The sequence below is a fragment of the Nesoenas mayeri genome (assembly GCF_963082525.1).
Source record: "Nesoenas mayeri genome assembly, chromosome: 7".
In the NCBI taxonomy this organism is placed as follows: Eukaryota; Metazoa; Chordata; class Aves; order Columbiformes; family Columbidae; genus Nesoenas; species Nesoenas mayeri.
The window spans coordinates 26,622,579-26,644,620 of record NC_137551.1 but is presented as its reverse complement, the minus strand read 5'-3'; the positions used below and the strand labels follow the sequence as shown (position 1 = coordinate 26,644,620).

Genomic DNA, 22,042 nt, shown 5'->3' with positions numbered 1-22,042 from the left:
TTCCCAAAGTACGCTTGGGGCTTTAGTCTGTCTTGCTCTTTGCTCCTTTCTTCCTGTTTCTTCCTCTTCTGCTCCCAGAACGGATGCAAAAGTCTTTGGTCTCAGAACACTGGATGCAGCACAGTGTTGCAAGCACATACTAACGGTGTTCACACTTGGGGAGGAGGCAGGAAGGAGCGAGGGCTGGTCCTGCTGAGGAGATGGGACGGGTGGGTCGTGGGGAGTCAGCTCCTAGATGGCCCCTTCGCTGTGCATACTGTGGTTGGGCTTGTTGTGAGTCACACAGTTCTGCTCGTTCAGCAGGTTTGCTGTCTCGTCCGGCAAACCGTCATGCAGCTCCGTAAGAGTCAGTTCGATTTTAGTGTTTTCACTGTCCGAGGACTGAGGTGTTTTGTCCATCCGGGATGCCATCAGGGCATTTTGGTACTGCTGTCTTGAGATCTGCTCCAAGCACAGAAGGAACAAAACCAGACAGTCACACTTTTGTGTTTCCCGTGGGACACACTGTGAAATTAAAGTGCCCTCCCTTCCCAGATGATCACACTTCAACCCCTGTTTACCTGTTCCTATAAAACATCCCTGTGCTTTGCAAGCCTAGAGCATCCCAACTCAACCCCACGGCATGGTGACATTTCCACAGACAGGGTGGAAGCACGGAGCTGTGCTACCACCATGCTGTTCAAAGGCAGGGATTTATTCCTCTGCTGAGATTTTTAAATCTGGTCTCCATTTCCTTCTAACCATGCAAATTTTTAGGGCAGAATCAGAGTTCAGTGAAGTCTTTTTCCCAACATCAGTGAGCTCCTGGTGAGGCTCTAGGTGTCCCCACAGAGCCAGAGGGTACGAGCACTACTGCTCTTGTCTAGGCCAGCTACCGCAGCAGGAGTTACAGCCTTATTCTGACACATAAGGGCATTCGATTCTAGAAAAGACTGGGATTTCCACAGAGACGAGACCAAATCAGCAACTGGCCTCTGCAAGAGCTGGCTGCACCCAGCAGAGCAGTCATGACAGGAGCTGGCCTAGAACACAGAGCATTACTGCCCATGATGCCCTGGAGGAAAGGAAACCTACAGCCCCATATTGCTGCATACGGTGGTAGAGGGGAGAACTCCTCCTGGAACCACAAGGTTCAGCCCCGTAAACTCCTCCAGGTTGGCCACCTCAGCCAGGACAGGCAGCAGGATGCACATGCGCTGGCAGCTCCGTGTGCCACCACAGCAGTGGGCTATCACAGCAGTGGGCTATCACAGCAGTGGGCTACCACAGCAGTGGGCTACCACAGCAGGCAGGAAGGTGAAAGAGGTGAAACAAGGCTTTTAGAAAACTTTAGAAACTTTCAAAAAGTTTGAAACTTTAGAAACTTCAGAAAAGTTTCAGCAGCAACACAAGAGAGGGACTGGAAATGGAGAGAGTCAGACACACCAGGTCACAAATCCAAAAGCGAAATCCAAACATGCACGAGCAGGTCGCGGCCCTGGCTTACAAGGTATTAATTGAATAAACGCCCATGTGGCACAGTGAAAACACTAATTTTGAGTACTCTGTCCTATGTGTGAAGCAGAGTGATGCAAAAAGAGGTGTGTGATTGCAGAGACACCAGAGCTTAGCGTTCATCAGCCTCGGTATGAACGCAGTGAGAGTTGGACGCCACATAACCCAGCAAAAGAAGAGCAGCTGCTCTGTACAGCAGATCAGCCCTTGAAACCTGTAGTCAGAATCACTTGCCCGGTGGTAAATATTTACTGACCTAAACCTTGAAGGCTTGAACCACCAGCCACAACACTTGCATTTGTCAAGTTTGGAATGCAAGACTGTACTCTCCTTTTAAAATTTGCCTGCGGAATAATTGATTTAGCATTCTAGTATTTCTGCTTTATTTCACACTCTTAATATTGAATTAACTTTGACAGAAGTTGAGTTCACAAATCACTGGAGTTACATACAAAGAAACTGTGAACATGCACTTTATTTAAGAAAAGCATCAAGGTCAACTTCTGGCCATGGGACGTCAGCTTCCCTGGAGTCCCAGCTGGGCTAGAACTGTTGCCAGCATTTGCTGTTCCTCAGCTCAGCAACATTTCTCATCCCACCGGACTCGCACACATTTCAGCGTGGGATGCACCATGCTGGGGGCAGAGCTGTATTCATGCAGCAACTCACTGGTAGTATGAGACATGAGCCTAACATGTCAAGTTAAGATAAAGAGAAATGTCCAAGACTTCTCCAAGCAGAAGAAGGATGACAAGTCGGAAAGTAAGATCAAGAACCCCAAACTGAAACCAAAATCAAAAGTGAATAAAAACTGCAAGCAGCAGAAAATGTCTCCTTTAGAAAAGGACACTGATAATGAAGGATCTCCATTTCAGGTGGCTCCGAAGGCTTCATAAGGATACACCTTTCAAGACTAAAAGCAGAAAGAGGTTATTTTCTATAAACTTTCCTCGAGAGACCTGAAAACCAGAAACTTATGTGACCAATCTACTCACAGGTCTAGATGAGAGGAACAGTGAAGACAAATTGATAGACAGCAGATACTGAGAAAAAGTAATTTTAAGTGATTCTTAAACAGCTGCTTTCATAATCCTATTTACTCACAGAGCTAGCGGGACCTCCCTTCCCCAGGCTCCCCATTCTACCAGCCAAGCACAGCTTTCCAGAGAGGCCTTTCCAGCTTTTTTCCTACCTTGACAAACTGAATGTCTGTGAGTGCTTTCACTGAGTAGTCCGGAACGTACACTTGGAGGAAAGAGGCGTTCAGCTGGTTGTTGCTGCTCCCTAACGTTGGTGTCACTGCATCGATGCGATCACCTCGGTTTAAAGAGTCTGAGTGATTCAAGCCGCAGGGCCGAGGTGGAGACTTGTTTTCAGCTGAGAAACAGGCAAGAGTGAGAGATTTCTTAAATCAGGTACAAAACATTCGAAGTCAGCAGTTTCTAAGGGACATAATGAATCACGATGTGGCACAAAAGAACTGCAAACACTTAATCCACTTATAACTAGACATGCAGCCAGACAACCAAATTACCCTGAAAAAGAGTACATTTCGAGTACAGAGCTGGTAGTTGACATCACTGAGTATGCCCTAAACAAACCTGGTTTTGTTAATGCTGCGATGGACATGGCCCGTGCTCCGCTGGTCACCGTCCTGCCGCTGGTGGGAGCTCTTGATAGGCAGACCATGCTTAATAGATCTTTTTCCTTAATGATTTATCACCGTTAACTCCATAACAGACCTTCCATCCACAGTCAGCCCCAGCTAACTCTTATTCCCTTTTATTCCACCTGGTACCTACATATGCCTCATTCCCTGAGTTAGAGCAGACATTTTCAAATTCGTAAGTGGACCAAAGTGCACTCCACGTGATGATTACTTCGACACTTCCTCTAGTACCTCCCAGTGCTTGAAGGGGCAAAAACTCAGTGGAGGAAAGCAAGCTCCATGTGATACATGCCAGCCAGCAAAACAAGGAAAACAGTCCATGCTACAGAGAAAAATCTGTGCCCAAGAAAGGGGTAAACTAGAGACATCATTTTCCACCACTGGCCTTTAAGCACTGCAGGATTTCACTTCAAAAATCTTGCAGTTGTCCCCTCTGAGTGTGACCGGCCACTGTTGATCTCAAGTAAATGTGCTTTCAGCAAGCCACAGGCATTTTGCATCCCCAGCTCCCACCCACGCAGTGACCCAGCAGACAGGAGGGCAGAGGTGCGTCCCCAGAGCCCCCAAGCCCTCTGGCAGATGGCTTCTCCCTGCGTGCACACGCAGTACACACGGACCAAAGAGCCGTCTTTGAGACCGGCAAATGTTGGGATCTTAGTGCCGTTAAATTTCATCCAGCCATTCCAAACTGAAACTTGATGTAAACCCTGCCACTCCCCATGTGACCCCACTCTCAGCTGAAAGATCACTTTCATATTATCTTAAAACATAGAGCCTCTTCAAGCCAATCAGCAACAGTATCCTTGCAAGCTTTTAAAATTATTTTTTGAAGACTTTTCTATATATAAACTTACGTCTAAAAAAAGCACTCCCTAAAATTCAACCCTGCCTCTGCCACTTAATCACTGTAAATACAACCTCTCCTTGCCCAAATGACACAGTCCATTCTACATCTCTGCATCTAACCTTTCATAAACATTTTAGATGCTTCTAGATACAAGGCAGAATTGCCCTGTTTTTTATTTCCCTCTTAAAATCCCTCTGATGTCATCCTTCCTTCAATTTTAGAAAGGGGAACCGAAAAATACATGTTCTGACAACTCAGCAATTTTTCTGCCATTTCTGCACTATGGAATTAGTGCAGGTCCCTATGGCAACATCGGCTACAGGCTTAGGGGGAAGCGCTCGCAGCCCTGCACGGTTTTCCTCCGCAGCAACGTGCCATCTGCAAGGCCACAGCCGGCTGCAACAACCGCTGCCAGCAGCCAAACCTCCATCTGCGCAGAGGGCTTGATGCTGTGATCGCCACTGGAGAACAAGGCCCTATGAAGGCTGAGGGGATTTGTCTGTCCCACCTGCATACACAAAACACGGCTGTGTGTGACAAGAACAGCACCACTGCTGCTCAGGATAAAGGTTTCCATCTGGAACAGCTTTACACTAGTCTGACTTGTATCTGCCCTTTCTTTTCACCAGGGCTCTTACTAATAAAAACCAAGGAAGGACAGAGAGCAACATGACAAAACATTCTGTGATGCTGTGAAATCATATCTATATGTACGTATCTATATACATCTATATCTAAAGGACAGGTGAGACAAAGGGGCAGAACAAAGAAGTATGATTATTAAAAATCTGAGGGAAAGCACATCACTTCTGGCCCACGTACAAGTCAGGAAGGGAGAAGAGAAGCTAATGAAGAAGGAAAGACAGAGAAAGGGCAGATGACAGAGGAACAGCAGGCAGGTCTGTGTTGGCGGCAGCGTCTGGCTCCCTCCAGCAGGCCAGCCCACATCCGGACAGATCTTTTCTACCCAGGTTTTTCCATACTCCTCACCTTCCTACATAAAGGATGAAGAGCACAAACCACAAGACAGACATCAGTGCAACTATATTATGAATTTGGGGTTAAACTATAGGATCCTTTTTAGGAGGACCCAGTAGAAAGTCCAGGTTTCATCAAAACTGGTACCACACTGTCATAGTGACCAGGCTTACCATATCAGTTCCTGTCAAAGGAGATTCTTCCCATTATTATTTTCACTATTGATTCTTTTTTTTCTTTTTTTTCAGTTGGGGAAAAAGCTAGGAAAATATGCTTGGCATTTCTGTTGGAAACAACTTGCATGTGCAAAGGGTATACTTATTCGTAGCAAGGAAAAAAAAATACAAGACGGCCTGGCAAAACAAAAGAACCAAGGTAAAAAAGACAATCAAAGCCCCCGAGCTTAAAAGAAAGCCATCAGGTACTTTAATTAAAGAAAGATTAAATTTCTCCCCCTTCTTTGAAGTTCAGCCGTAGGAAACTTTAACAGGGAAGGAAAAAAACTCCCCTGCAGGGCAACAACCTGTAGTTTGTTTGGAATGTGCATGAGACTAATTTAAGGATTGATGGTGAAATACATTGTCAAAAGCGAAAAAAAGAAGAGGGAAAATAGAGGAAGCAGATGGTGAAAGTTTATGAAATGCATGATATGTACTAATGTTTAGGAGACATTTCACTTAAATATGCATATCATTATCTTGTTTGCTTTTAGGTCTAGGGAAAGGCACATGTCATCTGAAAGAGATTTCAAAAGGAAGAAATATGTCCACTGTGGCCCAAACTATTTTAGGATTCTCCCCTTCCTCCAGCCTTCCTTGATGGGTTTCCATTTTTCTCACCTACTCTGTGCGTGCCCTGTCTGCAAAGCTCAGCTCCTGACCCTTCCCAATTTCCAACTACTCGGCCACATCTCAGAGCTCTTTTTGGCCCAGTTTGTTCCCTCCTTGGCCTCAGCTCTCCAAAGGGATTTCTGTGTCAGTCAACTTCATTATTCAGCAAGGAAAGGTCTTAACCAAAATGGGAACCAGAAAACCCCACAGGAGGTCCCACAACCCTCTTGCACATTCCATTGCAAATCCGTGCACTCAGTAAATCACCGTGCTGGTCCCTGGCATTAACGTCACTGAGAGAAAGCTCAAAGCTTTTGAGGAATTGAAATGGTCAGACTGTATACAAACCATAGAATTTAACCGTATGAGAATATAGGAAGTCTTTCATTAAAGAAGTTGTCCTTTTATGGCAGTTTAGCAGTAGACATTCTCCTTCGCCAAATGCATTTTCTTCTGAATTTTTTAAGCCTCAGTTTGGGGGAGAATACCTTCTTTTAAAAAAATCTCCCTTCCTAATTTTCTACCAGCGTACATATGAGAAACAAGAACAAGCACACATTATCAAATACATTTTCTTAAACGTGTTTTTTAGCTCTTTCTGCTTTGATGACTCTGTCGTGTTGCTGCCAGTTACCATAAACGAAAGCTCGGGATACCTACCTGCGAGGCATAACTCTGTGCTGGACTTCTAACGAGCAAAGGGGTCAGATAAATACAGACTGCAGCTGACTTTTTATGGCATCAGGGCAGTCACAACAATGGTGAAAATAGAAACATGCGGATTTACCTGGAGAACCTGCTGCTAACAACTCTGTTCTGCTGACAACAAAGGTACGAGACAGGGACAAGGGAACTAGAAGAGGGAGAGAAAAAGGATGAGATCACAACCAGAAGGGCGGCAGCTATCCACACTCGACAGGGGAAGGAGCCAGTTCACACACTGAAGAACTAAAACCAAAAGTGCAAATCAACTGTGGAAAAGTAAAGGGTTAAAACAAAAGAATAAAAAAAAAAAAAGACAATTAAACAATTTTAGGAATAAACCAAAAAACAAGCCTAAAGAATTACAGTGAAGTGAACAATTTTCACATGCTAATTTGAATGATCATCCAAGACAGAACTGCCCAGCAAGGTACGCTCAGTTTTAAAATAGTTCAAAAGGAGCAGGGGTGCCTACTCCAGCCTGCAAAGCAAAGAGCTAGATCAAGCCAGAGCGCTTTCGTGGGCTCCGTTCCTTATGGGAGTCAAACAAAAACAGAAATAAAACCAAATGATACTTCATAGTTCTTCAAGTTTTCAGCAAAATGTCAAGCGAGGTTGTGATTTTCCAAGCTCATCCCTGTCAGGATGGGCAACATACTGCTCATCCTTACTGCAAATCCCTCCCCAGCTGTAGTGAAAGAAAAAGCTTCCCTCTTTGTTGTCATTGTTTGGTTTAGGTTTTTGTTTTGGTTTGGGGATTTTTGCTTGTTTTTGTTTTGTTTGTTTGTTTTGTTGTTGTTTTGGTTTGTTTGTTTACTGACTTCACATTCCAGGTGGGGAGGGCAGGCACATGGAGTCTAATGAGAAGACAGGAAAGAGCAGTTTTCTCTTGTTCTGCAACAACTTATACTCTCCCTTTCCTGGCTACACAAAGCAACAGGAATTTGTTTTATGAGCTCATCCTAATGGAAATCTCAGGATGCTGCAAGACATCATAAAACAAATTCTCTAAAACCTGAAGGAATGCCAGCAAAATAAGGGGTTTGCTACTGGTAAAAAGCCAACCAGCTGAAGGTAAATGAACACAAGGTTGGCCCAGATTAATTTTAAATGGTGCATATCCTTAAGTTTGACATGACAAGATCCAAGCTGGATTTCAGGGCATGCGAAGGGGAGAACATTTGACCTCACAGGACCTGAGGCAGCTGGCATGTTTGTGGGGACAGTCAGCAACACGAATTAAAAAAACACATGAAAACATCCAAACTGAATAATGCTGGCAAAACAGAGATGCCGCAAGCGTGATGATTTCCAAGCGTAGGTCTCGTAGGAGAGAAGTGACCATGCCTAACCCAGCTCTGTGCCTGGCCCATACTGCAAAAGCTGAGCTGTGAAGCTGAGGGTATGATGCGGCTGCAGACACACATATGTCAGGATTCGTCGTGAACAATGCTGCTACCGCTCAGATAAAATTCACCCAGTGCTCTGCACACTTCCAAATCTGTCAAGACTCAGAAGTTTTAAGCTAGACTGATCAAATTTAAGTGCATCTAATTAAGGAAGAATTAGTCTTGCCTTTAGCACGGAGCTCACGTGTCCAAGAGAACTGCTGCTGTCTGTAGAGTTTAATGAGGCTATACTCAAAACTTACAAAATAATTTTCATTTCAACGCTGTTCACTAATGTACATACTCATAGGTACACACATGTAAAGGGAGTGCTCACAAGTGTGCAACTAAAACAAGCTGCCTCTCAAGTGGAACACGAACCCTGCTGCAACAGGAGGACCCGATTTCAGTGCGAGCAATGTCTCTCCCTGCAGCTGAGCAAGCAGCTTTGTGTCAGCAGTCGGCCAACGCTAGCACCAGTGCCACAGCTCTCCCCAGCAGGGCTGCGGATTCCCAGTTGAAATCTTAGTGGTGACACTGCTGGCACCAAAATACATCACCGAATGCTGAAACACAGCACTGGAGCCTGCTCCTGGCGGATTATAAAACAAGCCCCCAGCCTGCGCCTGTGTGGTTGTGGTTTGTGCTGCTTGTGCTCCGGGAACTGGCTCCCAGCGTGGTGGGAATGGGCTCACACCTCGTCCTCAGGCCCCAGCTCTCCCCACTTCTGATTTTCTCAGTTATGTTTCCACACAAGCTGACAGGAGCAATCTCTTTTCTTGCACCGCTGCTCTCCTTTTCCTCAAGACGGCTTTAGAAACAAAAGTGGGAAAGTGAACCATCCCCAAACTAGTCAGGCGTTTGTATGTGCACCACTAGATGTCCCTCTGCCACTAATTATTTATTCCCGTTAATTCAATCCCCGTTATGCTACCCTGAGAAAACCACACAGCTGTCCTCCCGCAAACACATCACTCGCTAAGGCCAACACTCGCATCCTCTGGGAGCCAGCAAACCCCTGCCAGCCACTGGGTCTCGGAGCCAGCGCTGCCACCGTCCCAGTCCCTGCCAGGACACTGTGCCAGGCAGGCGGCTTCGCTGGCAAAGAGCTATGGGTTACCTCAGCCCCACAGACACGGCACAGGGGACACCCTGCGCAGCCGCCTCCTGCCACACTCCCAGGCTTGTGCAGGAGCGCATTCCAGAAGCAGAAGGTAAGAGGACATACCTGGTGATGCTGTGAGGGCCATCACCCCATAGTAGGAAAAAGCACCAGCTTCAAACTTCATCCCCTCTTTCCCAGCCTCCACTTCCACTTTCCCCTGTTAAGGAAAAGGAGAGAGAGCTGCAATTAAAAGGGACCGTAGGTCTTGAGTCACAAGACCAGACTTGAGTCCTGAGAGCTGGTTTTGCCTGACGTTCCTATGCAGTGTCATGGTCCCTGCAGTTTGTAACGGTGCTTAAACAGGGACAGACCCTGGAGGGCAATACTCTCCTGTTCCCTGATCTATCATGGTCTTTGGTGCCCTATGGCCAGCTAAGACCCTGCAGAGGAACGGGATCACAGTGGTGTTTTGTGGTGGTACTGCTGCCCTGCTTCAGGTGTTACCAGGCTGCTTTCCCTCAACACAGAGGAAAAAAACACTCCCCCGGAACACAACAAGTTTATATGTAGCACAGTCACCTGGGGTCTTGAGATGCCCCGGCATTTTGGGCTACAGCTCACATTCACAAAAAGTCCCTTCTAACACAACCACAGGAAAAGGAGAAGGAAGACAAAACATGAGGAGGCTGGCTGCTTTCAACTATGAGATTCCTACAGAAACAAAGCCCTTATTCCTGAAGGATCAGTCTTGGAGCTACTTTGATTTTCTTGGTTTCTAGCACTTTTTTACATACGTCAGTACCCTTAAGATCTTTCTTTTTTGCAGGGTTTTACCTAGAAGGACCCTCAGGGCTTCCCAAGCTGCACAAAACCACACTATCACACAAGCGTACTTGTTTCTGATATGGGATGAGCCAAATGTTTAATATCACATTCTACAAGGGACTCTGGAGCAGAACTCACCATATCAACATCCCAGTTACTTTGGTATACAAGTAGCCAAAAATAATTGGCTTCTTAATGGGGCCTGTTTTTCACATCCATCCACCCCTACTGGTGCTGCACTGAAAGCTGCAGTACACCGCTGCAGACAGAAATCTCATGCAGCTTTGTGGCTGAACAACACAAACGTTTGGATTTCAGGCAAACAACGTAATTCCGTGCGATGCTCTTCCTCTGGCTAGGCTGGAAAGCGAGACTGTCTATCCCATGTGTACTAGGTAAACTGAATATCAACTGGACCAAATTGGGTCAAAATGAGTTCCTGTGTGTTTATTTCATTAAGTACCATTTAAAATAAATAATCATGCCTTTAACTTTATAGTACCGTACTGAGGCAGAAAGACATGAAAATGAACTCAGCCTGCATGAGACCTGATACCAAGCCACTTTGCCTAACTGTCCCAGATGAGAAAAACCACAAAAATCTACCTAGCAGGAAGAGAGTGCCTAGCTCACAAATCCACTTTCCTGCTATCACAAGCAACAACTTCATATAATCCCTTTTAAAACCAATTTCACTCCACAACACAAATAAGTAGCTTATTTGTTCATTATAAGCCTTCCAAGAGGTACAATTTCATCACCCAGACAAAGACTGGCTATAAACACAGCTCTCAACCTACTTACTGCTGGTAGTTATTCACCAGCCAAGACTAGGTCTCCAAAATACATACACAAGTGGGCTTTGATCTTCACATACAGTCAGCCTAGAGTTAGTATCTAAAAAGCTACAAACTGGTAATTAGCAGGAGTTGAATTTCAGCGCCAAGCCTATTGCTCCATCAGTACTCGCAGCCCCTCCTGGCTTCCCAGCAGTGGCCACATGAAGACCAGGCACGCTTGGCACAGTCACAGCAGCTGAAAAGCTGGTAAGAATTCCCCATGCATGCTACTAGATGTGCTGTGCCCTGTTTAAAAGCATGCACGTATCGTTTCTGCTTTTCTACTGTTCAATGTTCTAACAGGACCTTTTAAAAAACCACAATGATAAAAACAAACCTCAGACTACTACAGAATAACTTCCCATTAGCTAAGAGAAAAGCTGATGCAAACGGGTGACACATTCCAGCTAAAACAGTAACTCTACAGAGATTAAAGTGGTAAATTTCATGCATAGAATAGATATTTACTTGTGTTCTGGCATGCTTTAACTGTCAAAGTATTCTCTTATATCAGGAGACCAAGAATAAGTCCAAGACCATTTAAGTAACAAAAGCAGAATATTTATACTCTCTTGATCCTTGCAGAACAAACCTTTTTACCATTTTTATAGTATGCACTGCAAGACTCACTTTTCCAAATGCATTATGGAGCCAGCATATTGTTGTTGCTAAATATTTATTGATTGAAGAATAGCTCAGAAAGAACTGATTGTTCTTTTGTATCGTACATGTCCTCCATTTATATCTTTTCAGCATTACCTCATTCAGGAACGTTATCTTGCCCCTTGAATATTTCAGATTGCAACAATTCAGCAAATAAGAAAGAGCAAAGAGCTACCAGTGGCTCCTCAAACACTTTAAAAAATTAATCCCTTTTTAAAAGAGAAATATGATGAATCCACAATACCATATTTCAGTGCTTTCTTCATTGTTTATCACTAACATTGTTTAAAAGCCTTTCCCACCCCCCTCTTTTTTTTAAGGTCATGTTAAGGAAGATTTCAAGCCCTGTATTTCTACTTTAGCTATGATGCTTATGTTTTTATAACCAAAACTGATTACAGTTATCCAGGATAGAAACACGAGCACGTTTCCAGCAAAATCTCAAAGGGCTGCTCCTGCTCAAACGGTGCGAGAAGGAAGTGAAGTTTCTGTATACAGCTTTACGTAGCCACTCAAGCGTTCCTGTCAAGTGAAAAGACCTGGGAGACAGCAGCACTGGAAGCAATCCTGTACAGAACAAGCAGAAAACCGTCCTTCCACACCACCTAAGGGAGCAACCTAAAACCCCCCAAATGCAGCAACCTCAGGGTAGGGTGAGTGCTTGGATGGCAGGGCACCCATGAACTGCAGGGCCTGTGGCAGGAGGTGGCAGCCGTTCAGCAGGTGGTGCCATGTCCCCACCGAAACCTGCGCTTCTCAACACCAAAGGTACAGACCTCAAAACTGGACGGAAAAATGTCGTTTCTCTAAACTGTCGAACTCCACGTGCTTCCTTTTGCAAAGGGGAAAAAATGCATTAGGACAGCATTCTGGCCAAGCTCCTATGCCATGGCATTCTTTGCAGCCCTGTTTTCCAAACAACGCCAGCTGCATGCAGGGATTCCTTTGCTTTGCCTATCCTTGTGACACCTAAAGCATCAGCAACTTTCAACAGGTGACTGGAAGTGGGAATTGCTGTCTACCCTTCACAGGTGGTTTAACTGAGGCTGAAAGCAGCTGAGTGAGCTCTTCAAGGCTGGCAAGATCATAGAAGAGGCAGGAGCAGTTCCCAGGAACCACAGCTCCATTCCCATGTTTGGAAGAAGACAAACTTCAACAACTAGAAGAGGTATAGAGAGGGATTTGTCAGGAGATGCATGATTTTGCACACATCTACATAATCACATGTCTGACCTGTAAAATGAGAACAAAGTAGTCGACGGGCTTGTTTCGCTGGTAGAGGTAGTGTTCTGGGGCTTTCTTGTTCTTCTCATCGTACTTCAGCTCCTGGATGACGTTGGGATGTTTTAGCAGCCTGAGAAGGATCTTCTCTGACATCTGGGATGGACCAAAGGCTTCTACTTCTATAACACAAGACACAACTTGGCATTACACTTCATATGCCTGGCAAGAAGTTAGCAATACTCGTTAATAAGCATTTGCCTATAAAAGACACACAGATGCAGAGAGATCCATTACGGTATTGCAGGCTTCCTGTCTTTTGAGATTGTTAGATTTGTAAGGGGGGAAAAAAAAAACAAAAACAAAACAGGAACGCCCCAACTTTCATTACTGAAGTATCGTTCAAAACAACCAAAAACCATGTCTTCATCTGAAAGGGAAAAGAAAAAGAAAGGCAGCCTTGGCCTCTTGAGAGTTCAGAGTCACAGTTCTTTGTACAGGCTCATTGGAGAGTTGTAAATGGTGAAGTTTTACAATTGGGGCACAGAGAACCTTTGAATATTTTTCTTCCTTCCTCAAAGGGTTACTGCATTTATTGCACTTAAAAAAACCAAAACAAAACACTGTTCAAGGCCTAGAAAGTTGTTCCAGATAGATGCTCTACATAAATCAGTGACACAACTGGGGCTGTCACAGTTCATATGGGAAGAGTTACTCAAAGTGAGAGGCAGTGCAGGTCAGTTCAAACCATGTGGGATTAACGCCTGACACAGAACACATCCCCTACCCACTTGCTCTTCAGTGTTCCCAACAGGAGCGTTTGAAGTGGAAAAGCTCATCCTTGTGTGGGAGAGTTAGGTCAGGAATGTTGAGATTTACACATGCAAATTGATAAGCTTTCCTAACGCCTCATTTCAGAACAGGACTGTTAATGACCCGTGACCTTGCATCTGCTAAAGATTCTATTCTCAATTTAGAACAGAGAAACCAAAACTGTAGCTTTCATCTCATTTAGCAGTGGCTTCACAGCCAGACCTGGATTTATGCTACACAGTCCTTCCATCCACAAAACAAGTAGAGAAGTAGCACTGTAAGACTACGTCTGTTGAGCAGATGTTTAGAGAATTCCATCAAGTCTTGTACCACTACACGAACAACGCCTTGCTTGCTGTTAAATCCGCATCTTCCTGTTGAACTGCTTCCTTTCACCAAGGACACACTCAAGTGCACATGAGCTGTAGGAGTCCAAGCCTTCTAAGGAATTACTGCCATTCAGCTGAGATGCGATAACCGGTCACGTATATGTTTCTTTTAAGTCACAGAGGCAAAATAAAGCAGGAAGGCAGACTAGGAGCATCTAGGCAGGCAGTTACTGCATCTTAGAGGAAGGGAAGTGCTAATTTCCAACTTGAGCTGGCAAACTTGAGACAAAATAACTTTATCATTTTCAACTCATGAATACATGTTGAACATGGCAGTGAAAGATGCCCGTCTGAAACACCTGTGTGTGAGAAGTCTTTAATGTCAAAGAGAGACAGCATGAGCAATAGGAAGGTATGTTTTCCACAAGCTCTCCTGTTAACAGGTCTCATCTCTGAAGTGAAGGGACCAACTTTACGATGAAATGTAGTGTCAGCTGCAAGAAACCATTCAAGGCCCTGGCCTCTGCCAGACTGCCCACCCAAGGGCTAAAACATCAAGCTGTTCTGGGATGGAGACAACTGTCCTCTGAAACCTGAAGTCATCAACGGAGGTCACACAAGCCAGCCAGAAATCCATTTTACAAAGCACAGTTCAACCGCCTGCGCAGTCTGTATTAAATGTGTCGGGAGAGTTTTTCATTTGGAGTCAAAAAGTCTCATGGAACAGGTTGAGACCTTCCTGCAAAACGTCCAGCATCTCTTTCTGGAGAAGGCGCCAGAGTGCAATTACAGTCAGCTGGCCAATGGTATTGAGTCCTCTTTGGTTTGTTCCCTGAGCTCTTCCTAACGGGGTGTACTTGCTAGTTGTTAATCTGACGGACTCTAGACATGCAGTGCGGCACTTGGCATTCATCCTTACCTTTCAGACCAATTTAAAGTTACTGGTCCACCCCTGGTAAATGTCTCAGAGGGTTCATGCCGACACTGAACACAGGAGAGGAGAGAATTTAAAAAGAAAAACACAACAGTGGCATTATTTGTCACCCCACAATCCAGCCTCCCTTCCCGCCTGCACTGTCCCACCCACCTCACCGGCCTTTGCTGACAAACTGCCTCTGAGGCTCTGGCACGATTGCAAAACAAGATAACCCGCACTTGCCTGTTGCGAGGAACCGATGCATTGCCAGGAGGAGCTGCGGTGATATTTTAACCTTCATCTCGCTGTCTGTCTGCTTGAAGGCAGAGAAGTCCTGCTTCCTGTCCCGATGAGCTACTTTCTTTTTCGTCTTGTTATCAGCTGGGGAAGGGAGGGTGGGAGAAGAAAGGAAGGAAGCGATTTCTGTTAGAAACACAACAGAGGTCCAACACAAACCGCGCTGGATAGAGTCAGTCGGGATGGACACCCGGAGCACAGGGTGCAGACAGACCCCCCTGCAGTGCATGCAAGACCCTGCTCGTTGGCACCCAGAACAACCAGGGAACTGTGGTGAGGGCTCATCCCACCATGAGCCCCTGTCCTGCAGAGCCAGGAGCCCACGGTCTCTGCCCCTTCTCTGTCACTTCAATGGGAGAAAAGTCTCCATTTGCAAACGCCTAATTGCAGAGCAGCTCTGCATATTATACAAAAGATGCATGTGCATTCCTAGGCAGGGAAGAGGAGTCCTGCTCAGTGCTACTAACAATTAAAAGGTGTTGCTCTAAAACAATCTCTGTGACAGCTACTTTTTCCATATATATTCCTTATAAAATTCCCATCAAGTATATAGAGTAAATACACAATGGCTTATTTCTTATGCTGAACCATGGCTCCACTGACCCTTCACAGCTTTGGCAAAATCTGCACACCTTTAGTCCAGGTAATTCCCAATGTGTAGAGAATACAGTTTCTTTTGTCCTCATCAATTTACAGGCACTGAAGCCAGAATGAAGTACAGAGCAGCTTCACAAGTTACAATATGGGAATTCACCTGCTAGTGATTCTGGACTCCTGTCCTTTATTCAGCTAAATACTTGCCACTTGGTTCATCTGTGTCTTAAACCAGGCTCTGTGGTGGGGAATCTCTATTTGTGAAAGACAACATGAAAGATGGAGTTGTAGAGGCACAAGCAACTCAGCTGTCATCATCCCCCTGCTGAGTTAATCTGCCCAAATGTCTAGGAAACTAGGCAAGCAGAGGGTTGAGGCATGTTGGGGTATGGTATGCACCAATTCCAGGGAGAAGAGGCCTCCACTCAGATGGCAGGGTCTTGCTCTTCTCCTGACACAGTGAATAAGGTGGCGTTGGCTATAAGCAGTAGAATGCTGTCAGGCAGCTCTGAGCTCCACTGTATATTGCAGAAAACCCAAGTCTTAAGGCAATTACTGTGAGTCCCTGAGACCTGAGGGATGGCTCAGGTTCTAGAGCCTTAGTGGAGAAAGATAAGGAAAACACAATAGCTACTAGTCTGTCATACCCCTAGTCATTTGTTTAAAATGACCAGACTTTGGGGACCACAGACAGGTGCATTCACTCACTGCAGAGAAATCAGGCAAACACACGAAAGAGTGTGAAGAGGTGAAATTAAGGCTGTGAAACATCATGTATACTCCAGGTAAGTGGTTGCCAGATGTTGGGTTATGTATGCAAAGATTATTTAAGTGATGTATCATAGCAAACAAGCCACTGAGAACTGGAGTCCTGTACGTGTCCTAATATATGTGACAGACTACATAAGGCTCAGAGCAGCTGAATTGGCAGCTTGGAAATGCACAATACTGGAAACAGATTTCTAGAAAGATTTCCCCAAGTCACCTAACCTAGCCTTTTAGTTATGAATACATTTAGATTCTCAACTTCCCTTGGACAAGCCTCCACTATAGGACCATCACAGACAGAGCAGCAACATTGTACTGATAGTACAGTACCCACTCTAGATATCTAAAGCTCATTCTGGGAGCAGTACCAATCAGAAAAATTGAGATATTTGTTTCCAAGCACATGGAGGAAAACAATGATGACACATGCCTTTTTTCTTCTTTGAAACCAGAAGCCTCTTACCCTAGTAGTACTTTACCCAAGACCTCAGCTACATCAGGGACTACACAAATAGAAATCACTGAAGGGAGCAGTTACAGACTAAAACCAATCACTGCTTTAGGAATATACTCTGAGACAGACCTTATCTCTACTTGTAGTTAAAAGAAAGATGGATACCAAAGCACTAGCAGGTGAACAGGAGAAAAGTCTGCCAGAAGATCTCACTAGGTCCTACCTCTTCTAAGCAGCAAGAAGAATAAAAACAGAGCTTTCACCGAAAAGCTCAGAGAATGCTATTTTTTAGAACACCGTCACTGAGATGCGTTCTCACAAGGAGCTCCATCATTGCTCTCTTCAGAGAGACAAATGTCACCACAAGTATGAGTTTTGGGCCTGGGACAGGAAAATGTCTCTTCAGCAAAGCAGTAAAGCACCTCAGGATTTCTCCTGCTAGTGATTATAATCTTATACAGTGAGAGCAGAGCCATATGGCTTAAGGCCATTATCTTGCCTTATATTTGTAATGGATGGTTTTCATTGTTCTTCACTATCAAAACGACTTCCGAACTTCTTATAAGACACAGGAACCAAGGACTGGATGGTGACAGAAGTAACTGAATCTGAACCAGCTATTTCCTGTCTGTCCTTTCTACAGTAAGTGAGATGGAGACCTGGGCACTGAAGTTACCTTGGCACACTGAGGTGACATCTGCTCACAAAGTGCTGTGACGTTGTTTGGTACCGCAACATAAACAATGTGATGCATGAGGGATACCCTCAGTATAACTTTTGGTGAGATATCAACAAATATTGCAACTGTCTGCAGTAGGTTCTGGGAATATTAAGACTTTTCCTTCAAATCAAAGGCAGCAAGGCTGACCATGAGCTCCTGGGCTGAGGGAGAGAACTCAAGAAGAGGATGGGTCCAAATATAAGTATGGTTGTGATCTCTTTTGTACTATTCCTGAAATTCCAGAACACCAAAAATGATTGCATGAATTTCCTTGAAGGAGCCAGCTTGGACTAGAGACAGCTGAGGGGCACTGCAAATGCATGTGCACAACCTTCCAGGCAGCGTTCTGTTCTCTTCCTGTGCTCCTTTTTGTCCTTTTGTCTGCAGGACGGAGTAGACATCTGCAGTGAGCTCCACAAGAGAATGAGGACAAAAACATTTCATCAAATGGAAGTATGGTTCTGTCCGGCACACAAGAACTGTACAAGCAGAGAGACAAGCAACTGCTTGAGATGTGTATCCATCAGATACTCCAGCAAAAAGAAAGTACAGTTCCCAGAGGACCAGACTCACTGACCCTGTACCCATACTCAGTACCGGGGTGCCCAGCTCAACGCAGTCAGAGGTGGATGCAAGAGTCCCACTCATCACATGCCCCACACCCCTTTTCTCTCTTCCCCCAAGTGATGCACACACCCAGGCTGACAGCCCCACACACTGCACAGGTCTTTTTAAGCCTCTGAGTTTTCTTCACTTTAAAAGAAAGGTTTAAGAATCAACTAAGCTAGTTTTGCCAGTTCTTTTTGTCTCTAGCTGGGAAAACAAGGTTGCCCTGTGTATCACACGTTTTGGCAACTGACAGAAAGTCAGCAGGACTAAGCCTGAAGCTCTAAAACAGCCTAAAATAGCTTCATGTAAAGATGCAGCTCCTGTAGCCTACCAGTGTGAGACAACAGAAGGTTAGCAAGTCCACAATCCAAATGGCCAACAAGTTAAAAGCAGCACATTTTAATGGGTGGCAACCACCCTGGTGTATGTAAAGATTAGATTCCAGCTACGCAAAGCTCTGCCCTCCTGGCACAGGAGCCTGACGCACACCGTGCCAATATCCGTAGGTCTTGCCAGACAAATCGGTGTTGCACAACCTGTTCTAGGTTGCTGTCCTTTCACTGATGACAGCAGAAATACTCATTAGGGCAAACAATTTTTATTCCCATAGCTCCATGGCTTAAATGAGAGAAGTGATACAGAGTTTATTAGCACATATATTTAACATACATATTTTGACAGCTGCTTGGAAATAGGAATGTTAGGGTATGATGTGGTCTTCCCCTTAGGGAACTTACTTGCCAAGGCTAAAAAGAAAAATTATTAGGTGAAACCTCCTGCAGCGGCACCAGTGCAGCTCTGTAGCAACTCATGTGCCCAGCACTGAATGCCCCTGCATGGACTGCTGAACAGCACACGGGTGAGGACCTAAAATTGCAATGTAAGCTGGTGTTAGAACCAGGCTATTTATCCACAACATGCAGGACGTGCACAAGGGTGTGTTAAAGTATTTCATTTGTAGAAGAATCCCAGATTTCACGTGGGGCTAACTCTCTCTGAATTGGTATGCGTGCAAAACAGCAGCATTCCAGTTGCATCAAAGGGATGATTAAACTCATCTTCAATTAGAAAGAGCAAAATAAGACAGGCCACCAGTCAAAACGGTGAACTCAGTGTTCCTCAAGCAGACTCTGCAGCCTGAAGCCAATCCAGAACATACAGCTTTCTCTCTTGGGCCTCTCAGAAGGTTGAGAAATGCTCTCCCACCATGGGGGTGCAGGAGAAATTTGGGTAGTGCATTAACCATGAAAAAATGCACCAAGCATGTCCAAAGAAGGGCAATGAAGCTGGTCAGGGGTCTAAAGCACAACTCTTATGATGAGCAGCTGAGGGAAATGGGGCTGCTTAGCCTGGAGAAAAGGAGGCTGAGAGCAGACCTTATCACCCTCTACAACTACCTGAAAGGAGGTGGTGGCAAGGTGGTTGTCAGTCTCTTCTCTTGGGTAAAAAGCAACAGGAGAAAAAGAAGTTGCGCCAAGGGAGGTTTAGATTGGATATTAGGAAACATTTCTTCACTGAAAGTGTTGGGCACTGGAAGAGGCTGCCCAGGGAAGTGATTGACTCACATGTAGATGTGGTGCTCAGGGACATGGTTTAGTGGTGGACTTGGCAGTGCTAGAGTAACAGTTGGACTTCATGATCTTCAAGGTCTTTTCCAACCTCAACAACTCCATGATTCTAACTTTCCGATACTAAGAGCCAAACACACTGACAGCTCTTCATTGTGACACTGGCTGAGATGTATCCTGTATCAAAACACAAACCTCTTCTCTCCACCCCATCAGCCTCTCCAATACAGAGTCTCATGCTCAGAAGTACTCAGTCTATCCAGATGTTGATAGGTCAGACATATTAAGTATTTTTTCTTGCTCACATTTCTTCTCCTTGCACACCTCTGCAAGCCATAAAATACAGCAGACTAGAGCAATCTGAAGAAATACTGCACATTTACTGGATGTGCAACTCTCAAGAAATTCAGCTGCCGAGCTTCAGCAGTGAGAGCAGCTTTCAGCACAAACTGTAAATTTACAGTTGCTTCTATCCTAACACAGTTCAAATCCATGGTCATGGAAACACCAGAAAGGCACAATTCCAACGCCAAGGTCAGCCAGTTCATCAAATTCCAAGTTTCCATCAAAGAAAACAAAACATTTTTAAAACTTCAGAACATAGGCGTAACGATGCTGCCAACATTTTTCTTAAGGTCCACTTTTAAGTTACCACCTAGCATAGAGCAAATCATGCCAAAGGTTTCAAGTTGTCTTGGGCTGGGCTGGGCAAGCTGGCTCAGTCTTATAATAGACAGGATCAGAGAACTCTAGATGGGGTTACAGGCACTGACACACTGATATCAACACGAAAAATGAACTGCTTTAATATATAGTGAACAGTAAGGGACCTTCAGTAAAATCAAAGCATGTTCCCATCACTACACCAATTGGAAGCACATCAGTCTGCTCAAATGCAAAACCTATTGCATCTTTGTGATCCTCTCAGCTTCTCTGTATTTCTGGTCTCTCCCCTATTGTTACCTTTTCCTTCAATCTAAACAGTGCAATGAACTCCTGTGCTTCATAAAGAAAGTTCATCTTAACGGTACATAGCAGGAGCCACCCCCAAAAAAATTCCTGTGTCCTCCAGGAAGCCTAAGAAGTGACGTTTCCCTCCTACACCGAACCAGGAATTTTCAATAGCAAAACCTGCACAGGAAGGAGAGTTTCAAATGAACTCATGTTCACCAGCTCCATTTTGTTAACCTAGGAAGTCTTCAGGCAGCAAAATGAAATTCTGATTCCCTTGCCCTCTAACACTCCATTAATGATCAAAGCTTTTTTTTTTGTCCTGAAGAACATGATCTAAGTGGTTTCCATTAACAAACAAGGGGAAAACAAAACAAAAAATCACATTGAAAAGCATATACAATGTCTTTTCACTTGCAGAAACATGGAAATATCTCAAAGGTGATGTGACAAAGATAGGATCTTTTTGCAGTATAAAAGAAAGTGCGAATTCACCCTGTGAAAGCATTATGTTGTAACTGATTAGCCCACAATCCATTTGTGAAGGTATGAAAAGAAATCGATACTAACTGGACTTCTGTGATTTGCATAGTAATTAGACTGTTTATCATACTGTAAAACACAACTGTGATTTACATGAACCTTTAGGCACATAAATACTGGTAAAATACTGACCAGCTACAAAAAGTACTTCAGACAATAACAATCTATTCGGAAAAGTAGAAGTATGTCTATCCCACAGTGTAAAGTGCTCATTTGGCTTGGAGAGACGATAGAAGATTCTTGTGTTGGCCTGAAAAAGATGTTGTAGAAACATTCAGATCACTTTCATGAAGGAAGAAAAAGACAGCAAAGGAAAGCTGAACAGTTTTAAAGGAATTTAAAATTATTATTTCTATTATTCCTGTCACAATAGAATCTAGAGATGTCATTGTGCTACACGTGAACACATAGTAAAAACCAGCATCTGCCAGCAAGTGATCAAAGTACAGATAAGACAGATGAATAATGACAGAAAGGAAGTCCAGTATGCACAGGCCAGACTGTGCAGACGGTGAGAGAAGCAAAGACACTTGAGGTAACTGACCAAAGATGAGACAGACTCTAAACTGGGAAAGAGTCCAGATCCCTATAGTCCCAGGTAACAGCTGACCTGCAGCATCATCTCCCTCAACATATGTTAACACAAGGAAGGAAGGAGCTGTGCTGAGTGATAAAAAGAGGAGTTATTTAGGAGATGCTGGATTTCAGCCCTGCAGAAGACTTTCCATTCTCAGGCTTTCTGAATGAGTGACAGAGACTCTAAAGAGACTCCATTCCCCTTCTTGAGGCATGGCATTTGCCTGCCTTCTTGCTAAAGTACGGTAGGACATGGACTACAGGCCCTTGGGGCAGAGAGGTTGGGGGAAAACGTGGGAAGGTGTGAGCACTGTAACAAAAAGGTTTAACCAGGCCACTGTG

The 22,042-nt window shown here is 44.6% G+C and overlaps 1 protein-coding gene across 1 annotated transcript in view; it reads right to left on the bottom strand.

The window, feature by feature from the left end:
- Nucleotides 1–22,042, bottom strand: part of CNNM2 (cyclin and CBS domain divalent metal cation transport mediator 2) — a gene marked incomplete at its 5' end in the record, with an annotated part of 118,843 nt that continues 96,801 nt past the window's right edge. The window contains 6 exons of the mRNA XM_080347999.1: nt 1–441; nt 2,687–2,871; nt 6,606–6,671; nt 9,137–9,230; nt 12,574–12,743; nt 14,863–15,000. Of these exons, the coding sequence (XP_080204125.1) occupies nt 232–441; nt 2,687–2,871; nt 6,606–6,671; nt 9,137–9,230; nt 12,574–12,743; nt 14,863–15,000 (863 nt within the window). The 3' untranslated portion in view covers nt 1–231. The remainder of the gene's footprint in view (nt 442–2,686; nt 2,872–6,605; nt 6,672–9,136; nt 9,231–12,573; nt 12,744–14,862; nt 15,001–22,042) is intronic.